This window comes from Dysidea avara, chromosome 3 (assembly GCF_963678975.1).
Source record: "Dysidea avara chromosome 3, odDysAvar1.4, whole genome shotgun sequence".
NCBI lineage: Eukaryota > Metazoa > Porifera > Demospongiae > Dictyoceratida > Dysideidae > Dysidea > Dysidea avara.
In genome coordinates this window covers 24,157,667-24,170,345 of record NC_089274.1, presented here as the reverse complement: position 1 = coordinate 24,170,345, position 12,679 = coordinate 24,157,667, and the positions used below count along the sequence as shown (strand labels likewise).

Here is a 12,679-nt window from a genome sequence, read left to right as displayed (position 1 = left end):
AGTGGATTTATGGGGAACAACGTATCAATTAACATAATCCAGTGTAATTTTGTCAACAAACAGAATGTGTTAATCGTATTTAGTGATGTTCATAGTAGTATTGCTATGATTAGAATTTAGAATAGATCGGTAAGCAACAAAACACAATGCTCATTTCAACCATCCAGTGCTCCTTTAAAAATACTGTTTCAAATGCTGGACACATCATAGAAGCTAGGAATTTGGGTGAATCAAATTTTGGGACAGTCTCGCTCATAAAGAATAGTTTTTTTTATATATATCCATGCTGCACATTCTGTTATATATGCTAGCAGTATCCACCTGTATTTTGAAGGGCCAGTAGTTTTTGATAACCTCTATCATATTCGTAGGGTAATAGAGACTTAATTCAAACACTTACTTACAATTTCATAATCACATTGAAATAACAAGTAATGATGTTTATGAACTAATGCATGTGGACGAAATATACATTAAGAGGACACAGTGTTGAACTTTACGCTGAACGATGCTGAAGTGTTATTTTCAGCACCAAGTGGATTGTTTCATTCATCATATTTAAAACAACCAGTCCACTGACCTCACCACATTTATTTCAATATATCAGTGAAGAAAATTTGGACAAAAAAGGTCTACAATTAAAAGACTACATTTTATTTTATGAAAGCACAGCACAAAAGTTATGCGATACCAGATACAGAATAAATTACTGCAGTTGGGTTCAAATTACTGCTTTTGTGGAAACAAAATAAAATTATGTAAACCAAATGGTCATTTTGGTAGCACTTTCAGTTGGAAGAAGACAAAGAAATTTGCTTGTGTCATCACAGCAACAACAGCAATTGCATGTGGGCAGGATAAATTAAATCCTGCTTACCCAGGAGAAACAATAATATTTCAATTTAAGCTAGTTGGACCTTTCACTGAAGGATTATAATAGATGAGTGGTCCGGAACTTGCATGTAGAGGTTACAGTGAGCCAATAGAGGCAACAATATCGATTAATAATGAAGCATGTACTGTAACAAGTGTAAAATACACTATACAACGCAGAGATGAAGGCCATTGTGAACTTTATTTGATAGTTTTTAAAAAGAAGAACATTGTTTATTCTCCAACATCAACAACAATAAACAATGTAACACTTATTTATGATATTCCCTTACTTTCTTTCCCAAAAGGTTTCATGTTGTCGAAAACAGGATACTGTGAATGTGATCCTGTCCTATTGAATACACTGGTACTTGTTACTCGTAACATTACTGTACTCTGTCCTGGTTATAGTTGGATATCATCTCACACTGTCAACAATTTACACGCTTACAATGTGTCACTAAGTTGTCCATTTGACTACTGCTTTCCTCAACCTACTTACATCAACTTATTCATACCTGATTCGTCATGCAAGTTCAGTAGGCATGGTGTGCTATGTGGACAATGCCTTAGTACTGTATTTGGTTCCTCTCAGTGTAAACATTGCTCCAATACTTATTTGTTGGTAACTGTTCCAGTTGCAATAGCAGGATTTATTTTTGTTCATACTTAACCTCACAGTTACAGATGGAAATGTGAATGCTTTCTTACTGTACGACTTCAATATTATTAGTATTAACAGTCCAATTTTCTTTCCCAACCATATGATTCTATTGTAGTTTCACAAGTATTTGTTTCACTTGCTAATCTTGATCTTGGAATTGAGTCATGTTATTACAATGGAATAGATGACCACACTAAACTGTTCCTACAACTATATAGCACTTCCCACATACATAATTCTCATTGCTACATCACTTATTATAGCTAGTTGACTCACAGCTCATAGTGCTCTACCAGTACTAGCTACACTGTTCTTATTGTCATTTACAAAGATCTTGTGTACCGTGTGTACAGTGTTATTTTTTTACTCAACGGTAACTCATCTACCAAATGGAGACACTACAGTGGTGTGGTCAGTTGATACATATGCTCCACTGTTTGGAGTCAAGTTTACTGTATTATTTACGGTGTGTCTTGTTTTATTTTTCCTATTGCTACCTTTTAATGTAGTGTTACTTTTTACCAGAACTTTGTCTCACTTCAAGTTTATCAACTATATTTCAAACCATTGTTGGTAGGGACCCGCCGATTGTGCTGGCATAATAATGAGCATAATAGGTGCCTGAAAGCATTGAGCATAATGCTAGCATAATAGGCAGAACACTTGTAAATTCTTGCTTATCAAAACACATATCACAGAAAAAGATCGATATACCCTAATATAACAGTCAGAAAATAATCAGACAACTGACTGTTCTATTAGAGTATATCGATCTTTTCTGTGACATGCAGTTTGACAAGCAAGGATTTAGAATCTGTGCTTCAGCAACTTACTGTTTTCCCATAAAGTGCAAATTTACTAAAAAAACATGAGAACTGAGGTATAAATATTGAGCATAATTTGAGCATAATAGGCAAAATTTTGAGCAGTGCAGCATAGCATAATAGGTAAAATAATGAGCATAATCGGCGGGTCCCTAATTGTTGGATGCTTTTCAAAGCCCTTATGGACCAAGATCTATTACATATTGAGGCTGAAGCTGTTCAATTGTGGCTTGTAAGAAAAAATTTTGCATTTGCTCTAAAACTTCTTGTCAACATGTTAATTACAATGGCTTTTTGTAAGGAAAATTCATTGATGCTTTTAATTCTGCTGCCAAAAAGTACTTCTCCTTTTAAAAGAAGTCAACAGCAGCCACCAAAATTGATCTTAGAAATGCTGTACCCTACAACTATGCAGAGTTCCAGGAACCTATTGTTGGATTGAGTATAGATTAATAACAGCAGCACACACAACATGCAGTATATGTTGCATTATACCGTACAGTAAACATGCATAGATATAGTAGACTAATTCTCACACATGCATGCATGTATCATACAGTACAATAGTACTGTATAGTAGGGACCACAAAGGAGTAGGCGTGGCCCACGAAATAATATCACCCAAAAACTAGCTTCAATTTTCCCTGACGACGATGAGGCAGTATTGGTAGGTAAAACTAAGCCCGAACAACCTTCAGATCGACCTGAAACGCTTTCAACAAGTTGCTATGGAATTTTAAAAATAATTTATTGAATGGAATTTTCTACTGACTGCCTAACTGACTGACTGATACCTTCAGACAAGCGTAACTTGATAATGGCTAAGGCTACGGGCTTGATTTTTTCACTGTTCGACATCGCTTTGGCCCGAGAGGTGCCTTTTGGCATACCGCAGTACGTATAATGCATTCTTCATAGACTTACCAGTGTCCTCCTCTGTGTCCCATTCATCTTTGCTGACAGCAAAAAGTGTCGATTTGGTGATAGCACGTGATGCGGTGATGGCTTCCCTTCATAATGGGAATCGTCTGTAATTTTCAGTGGTTGTTTTGATTGCAGAGGTGCTTTTCAAACAGTTCTCGATTTGTACTGCTGTGTAACGGGTTGGACACAGCCGACAACAAAGCATAATGGATACTTCACTTTTCAGATGATAACTGGGGAACGCGGCACCATTTCTTTCGGTATGCATGGATTGCAGAGGTGCTTTTTGAACAGTTCTTGATCCAAAATGCTGTGTAACGAGTTGAACATACCTGACAACGAAGAGTAATGGATACTTCACTTTTCAGAAGATAATAATATAGCTGTGGCACGCGGCGCCTTTTCTTTTGCGGTATGCGTGGATTCACCAGTCATACCGTGGAACAAGAGTTCATAGTACAAAAATATATTATGAACTCTTGTTCCCTGCAATATACTTTGCTGCAAAATTACACCCCTCATAGCCTTTTATCTCTTGTGCACTCATCATGAAGCTTTCAACACTACTACTGTACTTGCAGTATTGACATGATCATAGAATAAGGAATTTGTTGGATTTAACACATAGACAAAATATCAGTGAGCTTTTACCATAGCTAAATACTAAGATTTTTGCAACCATATGCATGTTTGTTTACACTGGATACCTACAACATTATAATGTTTTGTCCAGAATTTTTTTCTACTTGGACCTAAAATTTATAGGTCCTAAAATTCAGGCACAAGCAGAAAAATTTCAAGGCAAAACAATGATTTTACAATGGAAAACTAGGTATAATAAGCTTTAAAGATGGAAAATAATTTAGTTCTAACTATATAGGGCAGGGCTCTGCAGTATTGCCAAAATTTTAAAATAATACCTTGGTATTGTCCTTGAATGGATACCGTACAACAAGAATAGGAATGGTATTTAGAAATTGGCATGGCAAAATTGAAACATGCATTTGCACTCAGCTACCCATTCTGTAAATACACAGTTTATTGTGATGTCACAACATCTAATTCATTGTATTTCACTATTAACCACTACAATATATTCGATATTAATTTTCGGTATCACAGTTTGGTGTTGGGCTTCGGTATATAGTATTGTGGCTTTGTTAGCTTGGTATGACTAAATATAGGTATATAGGAGAGCCCTAGTTCTAACTATTGCTAATAGTATAATTTACTAGTTGGTTGTATAAAGGCATAGATACTCTACCATCGGGTGGGTAGAGTATCTATGATAAAGGTAAGTGATGTGTAGAAGTAACTATATAATTTAGTAAATTTACCATTTAACAATTTTCTGAACATACTTATACAATAAACATATCAGAAGAGGTATATGCCAGATACGTATATTATACTTGCAAAAATTCCACAAACTATTTATTATATAATACCTCAAATTAATGCATAGTGCACACATATGCATGAACATGCTATACGGTAGGTACATGTCAAAGTGTTGTACACCAAAAGTTGGACATGTTTATTTCATGATACTTGTAGTTGTAAAGGCAAAAAGTATCACCAGAAAGATGCTGCTGAAATGAAAGTGAAGATAAAACGTCACCGTCAACATTAGACAACCTTGCTGCCAATTTATCAGAGCTATTGTTTCTTGCAAATACCATAATATCTATTAGTAATTGTTTAACTGTAAAATCAGTAGATGCTATTGTAGTGATCACAGGTAATCTGCTACCATCTTCAAACTGTATTAGAATATGTCTGGCTATGCCAGTTATGCTATTAGCCTCATTTTCCACTACATAAGTAAACACAAAATTTGGTACAGTTGGAGACAGAAAATAATGAGAAAATTCTTCTTCACTAGTAAAGACTTGTCTGATCTCAAACTGTGATGAATACTTGTTGACAAGAGCTAATGCACTAGGAACATCTTCTGATGTCATTTTCCTCCAACCAGGTGTTCTGGGGGAACTGGGGAGTTGATAACTTGTGGGATGGGTGAAGTGATAATACCATACTATGACAGTAGCTAAGGGTTTGTATACACCATTATTGCTTCCAAACAAAAATTGATTAATGTTGCTTAAATTGGCTCTTCTTTGGCATTCTTTGAATAAAATGTAAGACAGTCGCTTGTTATGGTATTTTTTATGGAAGAATGTTGCAGGACGAACACACATTACTGATACTCCTCCAATGTTCATACAAACAGGATAAGCCAATACTACACCTACTACTTTACCATTAGTTGTTCTGACGCTAAATTGCCATTCACTTTTGGCATAGGGGTGTGTGGTGATATGATGAAATCTAGTAGAAGCCATGAGCTGGCCAGGTATTAAGTTATGAATAAATTTTACTACTTTTTGAGCATCAATACTACTCAGTGTGACCCACTGAAATCCTTGTGGTAAAGAGTATGGTTCTTGTCTAACATGTTCTGGTAATGGCTCAATAGGACCAACCTCCCCTACCTCTTGTCCACGCCACAAAATAGGAAGACCTGCATATTCATCTGCTTCCTCACAGATCAGAGACTTGACTGCTAATGATGACAACTCATCATGTTTCCTCTTCATTGAAGTATATGCTCGGTAAACCAGTTCTTGTGGTATCTGCCATGTCAGTTCAACACAACCTGTTTTAATACAACTTAATACTAATTCTCCTTCATCTATATCCAACACTTCATACTCTAACTTGTACTTGTGTTGTAGTAATTCTGAAATAGTCAAATCTTTAGGATCTTTGTCAAACTTTTCAAACAGATTTATAGATCCTTTAAATGGTTTAATGTTTACATAAGGAATGAATTGGGTGATCTTTTGAGCATAAAAAGTCACTTTAAAACTTTCCAACCATTCTTCAGCCTCAGCTGATCCTGATGCACTAATAAGAGCCTGTAGAAGTCTTGTGTCAAACCAGTTCCAATATGGAGACTGAGCAAGCACATCCAACATATCATCCAATGAATGTGTCTGTTGAATCTTAGGTACTAAACTTTTAGGCAAGCTGCTTCCTAAGATATTAATCCTTTGGATACAAGCCCTACGTAGTTTAGAGAACTTCTTCAACTCTAAAATACTTTCTATTTCTGATGTCATTCTGGTAAAAGCTGAATCAATGTTCAAACTCTTAGAAAATTTAGCAACTGGTTTTGGTTTGTAGAGGTCAACTTCAAGTGATGGTAGTAGTGCTGTGACAATACATGTGTTGTAACATAACATACTGCAGTCAATAATTACTGCATACTGATGTCTAAATGCTGTACATTTAGCACAAATTAACAATTCCTGATGTATATGCACAAAAATTTAATCAGGCTTAAGGGTGATGGTGTTATCAAACAGTGCGGTAGTACTGTTTAAGTAGGGATCCCCTCAAAACAAATGCTGCCTAAAATGCCACCTTTAAAAATCATCCTAGAGACATCTTACAGTATGTGACGAAAATCACCTTTATGGAATAATGCTAGTACATCTAACATCAAATACAGCATTAAAAACAAGAAAACTGCCAGATATAGAATTTTTTTTATAAAATCACTGATCTCAAATTTTCGTCTGCCTGCCAGCCAGCCAACCTCACCAGTGGCATGTGCCTTTTGGGTTCAAACTAGTGCGTGCCCTCTACACCTTGTCTTTTTTTAATCTTTAATCAGGCTGGTCTTCGTCCTTCTTCATGCAATGAAACCATATTGAGGTGTTAATTTTTCCTATAAACACTTTCCTGAGCAGCATATTTAGATGCTGCAAACTTATTTAAGCGCATATGCTTGATAAACTTCACGATAGGTTCCAGGGGCTTAGCTATGCCTGAGCCTGTGCAATTACTGCTGATGCCTGGGCAGCGAGCCTGGTAATGGCGGCGCCCACCAGGGCATGCCTGTAATTAATAAGACTAAAAATACACACTTTCTATCTTTTTTGGAACATCTTGTAATACTTTCCAACAATTACTATATCAAAAATTGCATTTACCAAGATCCCTCCATCAATTAGTGTAATTCCCAGCATCATGTAATGACATTACAAAATTTGAGTGGTTGAGAGTCAAACATGTACTGCAATTTGGTGAACTACATAGTCGACAACAGTACTGGATATAAAGTAATTGTATTATTGACGTCTAATGGTAGACTGATGAAAGACGGACAAAAGCCTACACTAGTCATGTTTGTGATTCCCATCTTACTGGAGGCGGGACTAAGGCGGGACTGAAAGCGACAAACCATGTTCAACTTCAAAACGATTCATGCCCTTTGAAGTGTGAATTTGTGGTAAGGCATACTCCTCAATAACAATGATTAGGTGGCTCTGCTTTGAGTTACTAAGTCGCCTTGTGCTACTGTACACCTCGAAGAAAACAACTTTTCTCTACAAACGTTTATAAGAGAGTTTTAAAAAGGTGTAAATGGAACTGTAGGTGAGGAGTGCACCCGTAAATATTAGTTTTCTATCCCCTCTCTTGATAATCTATGGTTTCAGTGGGTGTCACGTAGGTACGCGCTGTAGGTAGATCTGCAACTGTGGTCAAAGTCTTGACCGGCAGAAATTTCGCTTTGACCTATGACTAAGAGCCTTTTTCGATCTTTGACCGGTGACTTAGCGACAATATTTAAGTACTTTTCGATTGTGGGTTGGAAACTTTTATCCTTGACCACTGACTTGGCACGATTTTGGTGGCCTTGACCTTTGACGTAGACCGTGGTCGCAGATCTACCTACAGTGAGTGCCTGTGTGTCACTCCCTTGTGGTTTGGGCTTAGTTTTACCATAGGTATTATACATAACATGGATTGGAAATACGCATAAATAATTTCGTCTATCCTCGTTACGGTGCACTAGTTTTAAAGATGTTGACAGCCTGTTCACAGGCCTTTTCTCTTGGTTATGTAGTAGTGTAGACGTTACCTTTATATTGTTGGTGTGTTATATTGTGTACTGAACAAGAACACGGGTGTGTTTGCTGATATCGGAGGAAATACCATTGGCGACAGGTGGATAGTGGCAGGTGAGCATCAGCTTATATCTCAGCAGCGCTGCTATTAACCAACTAGTGATGGCCGTAATTGAATTGCCTATTAAATACTTGGTACATTACAGTAAAGCTTTAACTGAAGTCTTACTCTGTTAGGGTAAAATACTTACAAAATGTAGCACCTGTTTTGGCTTTGTTTTATTGAAGCGGTAGAGCTATACAGTAATACAACTACATCTGAGTAGTCTATTTACATTGTACCTGTTATAAGTGGTGCAAGTAACAGAATAGAAGCGGTGCTGAACATTTAGTTTCTTCAGGAAAATTACAAAACTGTTCCGTAACACCATAATTCGATTTAACAATGAGAATTTTGCCACCCTACTGTTCACCAAGAGCCAATATGTCTAATCAGGCTAGCCTCAAGTTAATGTGGGTGGTAATTTTCCCCACTGTAAATGACAAACACCACTTAGTAGCTTACAAGAGAGCGAAATACTTCAGCTGTAATAACCTAATTTATTTCGCGCACCGTAACGAGGATAGGATACATTTATTAACATGCATTTATATGCGTGTTTCCAATCCATGTTACGTATAATACCTATGGTTGTACTTAACCAATACTGCCTCATCATTGTCAGGGAAAATTGAGGTTGGTTTTTGGGTGTTTTTTCATGGGCACTCCTACACCATTGTGGTCCCTACTATACAGTACTACTATCCGTATCGTACTGTTGTCTCGTCCCCCAGACTCTTGCTCAAGCGCGCTTATCGATTTTAGATTATAAGCGTGCATCGGAAAGTGCACTTATAATCTAAAAGGCCATTGCTATTACCACCGGTGAACCAAAAAAAAAAAGAACTTAGACAAAAAGGTACTATAAAACGAAGAGAAAAAAAAATCTGAGATCCCTGACCCCCAGACCCTCCACACTCTTGAGTCCTGAGGCCTACCACTGAGCCACTGCTTGCCAGCTACAAACTCCTTTTGTTTTCTACCAGAGGAGGTTGGTCATGCGTCATCATTCATCTCGTGATCTCAAAGGAAGGGTTGAACTAATTCAACCTTCCCACCTCTTAATATTCTAAAGGACGGATTGTATATCCAGACCGGAGCATCCCAGTTATATTACAAGCCTTCTCAGTACAATGCACTGCTTTCCTAGCTGCTAAACAAGCCTTAACACATAGAACAATGCTTGGTTGCATAATTTCGCGTCATAGGATGATGAAGCATGACCAACCTCCTCTGGTTTTCTACATTATAAATGCAACTGGTGTACTATATTATTAAAGAAGAAGCTTGAGAAGAAGGAACCAAAGCTGAACCCGACCCTGACCCTAACCCTACTTTTCGCATCCCCTAAAGTTGAATGCTTTGGGAAACTACTAGACGTGTCCCCTAAAGTCGAATGTTCAGGGCACTAGACGCGTGCCCTAAAGTCGAATACTCGGGGAATACCACATTGGTGTCAATAGCTGATACGTAGCTCTTACATCCACCAGTATACTGGTGGACATAGACACTCCAAATTAAGTGAGCTTGGGGAAGGGTCTGGGAGATGAGACTAATTGTACTGTATGATGGCTTGTATATGAAGCTTTAACCATTCCATTTTGTAGATGGTCAGATGGCTTCAGCTTTGGGTAGTGGTAAAACCAGGAACGGAGAAATAGGAAATGGGAAACGAGAAATGGGTGGAAATGGAATTCCTTTGCTGCAGAACACTCTTCATTTGTAATTGAAGGGGTAGCAGACCACAGGTTTTCTCATGACTTTGGTGGCCAAAGTAGCAGTGACTGCTGTATTAAAGTGTTTTACAACTCAATTGCTAAAAAATCATAAGCATATAACTGTAGTTACTGCACTAACAGAATGGCAATTGTATAATGTCTTGGGGTAAAATTTCTGATGGTGGATTTAATGCAGATCATCCTGGCAGTATCAGTGGCTCAAGCTAAAGTGACTGCTCTAATTATAGTCAGCTAGCAAATGCACTACCACTATTATGACATTAAGGACCCAGGCTGGCATGTATACCACTGTATTAAAATTCTCAGAAGCTCATCATGACGTTAAACTTGTAATACTGTGATACAGCAGTCACTTCAACTTAAGCTACTGATACCACCGAGGATACCACCAGGGTAATATGCATTATCCACCATCAGATATTTGACTATTATTATAATTACTGTGTAAAACCTCTTACACACACAGATAATCATACAGGGGGGTGCGAGGGATATAGGTAGAGTTCAAGCTCTTGCATAAAATCATCAACAACATTAGTGATTGAGGTAGATTATTCCATAATTTTACTGCTATTAAAAGGCAAGAAAGAATGTAAATATGTTTCAGTTCTAATTGATGGACTGATAGCATGACGACGAGAGTGACCGCAAGTACATGAGGGAGTAATTGATGAGACTTCAATAAGACCATAAATCAATTCAAAAAGCATAAGTAGCTTAAGACATTTTCTTCTTTGTGCCAGGTTAGGTGGTCCAGCATGCTGGTTACACTACTAAATCGAGAAAAGTCATTCATAATGAAATAAGCTGCACTCCTCTGAAATTTATCTAATTGATAGATTTGATATTGTACCAAGATATTATACAATTGCCATTCTGTTAGTACAGTTGTATGCTTATCTTATGATTTTTTTAGCAATTGAGTTGCAAAACACTCTAATACAGCAGTCACCGCTACTTCGGCCACCAAAGTCGTGAGAAAATCTGTGGTCTGCTACCCCTTCAATTACAAATGTTCTGTAGCAAAGGAATTCCATTTCCACCCATTTCTCTATTTCTCGTTTCCCATTTATCCGTTCCTGGTTTTACCATTACCCTTCAGCTTTATATTAGGCCACTCCAAATAAATTCTCTGTTTCCCGTTCACCGCCCGCATCTGGTTACTGTCAGCTCTAAATATTCCATTATTCCGTATTCTTCTATTATTTCCCGGTTATTCTTGCATACTGGCAGGCTCAATAAAGCTCACGTGTCAGCAGTGCTATCAAGTCAGCACAAACTTCACGTTTGTGTTATTTTTGCAATTTAAAAAGGAAGGAACAAGCCTAAGCATGCTTTTGTGCAGCTTTTTATGGTTGTACCAGGCAAATACTGGCTTGAAAAGCTGCCAATCTTATAATGAAATAATGGAAATGGACCGCCCACCCGCATGTAAATATGCTTGAGTCCAGGACGGGAAACAGAAAATTTATTTGGAGTGGCCTTACCGGAGTATACTACATTATTATTTAATGGGCTTGTAGATGCCCAGGCAATGCTAAATTGCCAGGCTGGGCCGCAGGCCTTTGAAGGTGCCCGTATCTAGATTGCTTCCAAAAATTATCCAAAGCGCAGCTTGAAGGTTGCAACTGTTGGTGCTGAAATGATAAAGTCAGGTAAGGAGTTCCATAGATTGACTATTCTATTTGTTAAAAAGTTCTGCCTATCAAGTAATCTTGATCTTGCTTCAAAAAGCTTAAGAGAATGGCCCCTGGTTTAACGTAAAAAATGTAGATGGGTCCAAGTCATAATATCGTTTAAGTGTCTTATAATTATATGTTTCAATCATATCACCCCTTTGGCGTATGCAATATAGAGAATAGAGATCCAGAGTTTCAAGATGGCTTTCATAAGTCAGGTGGGCAGCGTGGGCTAATCCGCGAAAGTGTTTAGTTGCACGTCTCTGATTTTCAAAGGTGTCGATGTCTTTACATACCTGTTGGTTGAGTTTCACGTGATGCCCCACCGATTGTACACCGCTTGATGTCTTCTGCCACAAACACAACAACAGAATCATCACTGGTCTCCATTAGTCTCAACGTTTCATCAAACAATTCATTGTAGCCGACCTCTAGACCAGGCTTGATCACTTTGTCAAGGAAATACGCCGCTTTGTCACTATCCTGGCTCAATCCATCGATTTTAGTCTTGTGATCGCTAGACAGTAACTTGTGAGAATACAACTGGGACGCTAATTTACTCGTCGGCAATATTTTTAGAAGTTTAATATAAAATTCTTTGAACACATCTTCCTTGGAAGTTTTTACTGAATCGCTTTCAGCCATCTCCTTAAGCCACCGTACGCCCTGTTATCAGATCACATGATCTGGATCTTTTAATAGTGAGCACATCTTTTTGCGAGCACTATTGTGTGTATTATAGAGAACCGATCTTATAATATTTCGAAATGTTCAGAACATACCGGTATGCCGAGGGCGGGTATGCACAACTTTAATAGCTAGCATGGGCGGTATGCAGTGACCATGGCTCCTATTTGTGCCAAGCTGCAGAAATTCATTCCGAGTTCATAATATTTGTATGGGGAAGAGTGTCTAACTGGAGTGCATTCAGCAAAGGCACTGCTGCAAGCATAGATT

The 12,679-nt window shown here is 37.8% G+C and overlaps 1 protein-coding gene across 1 annotated transcript; it reads right to left on the bottom strand.

Annotated features, from left to right (window-relative positions):
* Positions 1-4,651: 4,651 nt before the first annotated feature.
* Positions 4,652-12,398, bottom strand: LOC136250376 (uncharacterized). The gene is made up of 2 exons (XM_066042581.1): positions 12,019-12,398; positions 4,652-6,502 (listed from the first exon to the last, which is right to left on the bottom strand). Exons 1-2 carry the CDS (start codon positions 12,365-12,367, stop codon positions 4,791-4,793), a joined length of 2,061 nt encoding a protein of 686 aa, XP_065898653.1. The 5' UTR covers positions 12,368-12,398; the 3' UTR covers positions 4,652-4,790.
* Positions 12,399-12,679: the final 281 nt, after the last annotated feature.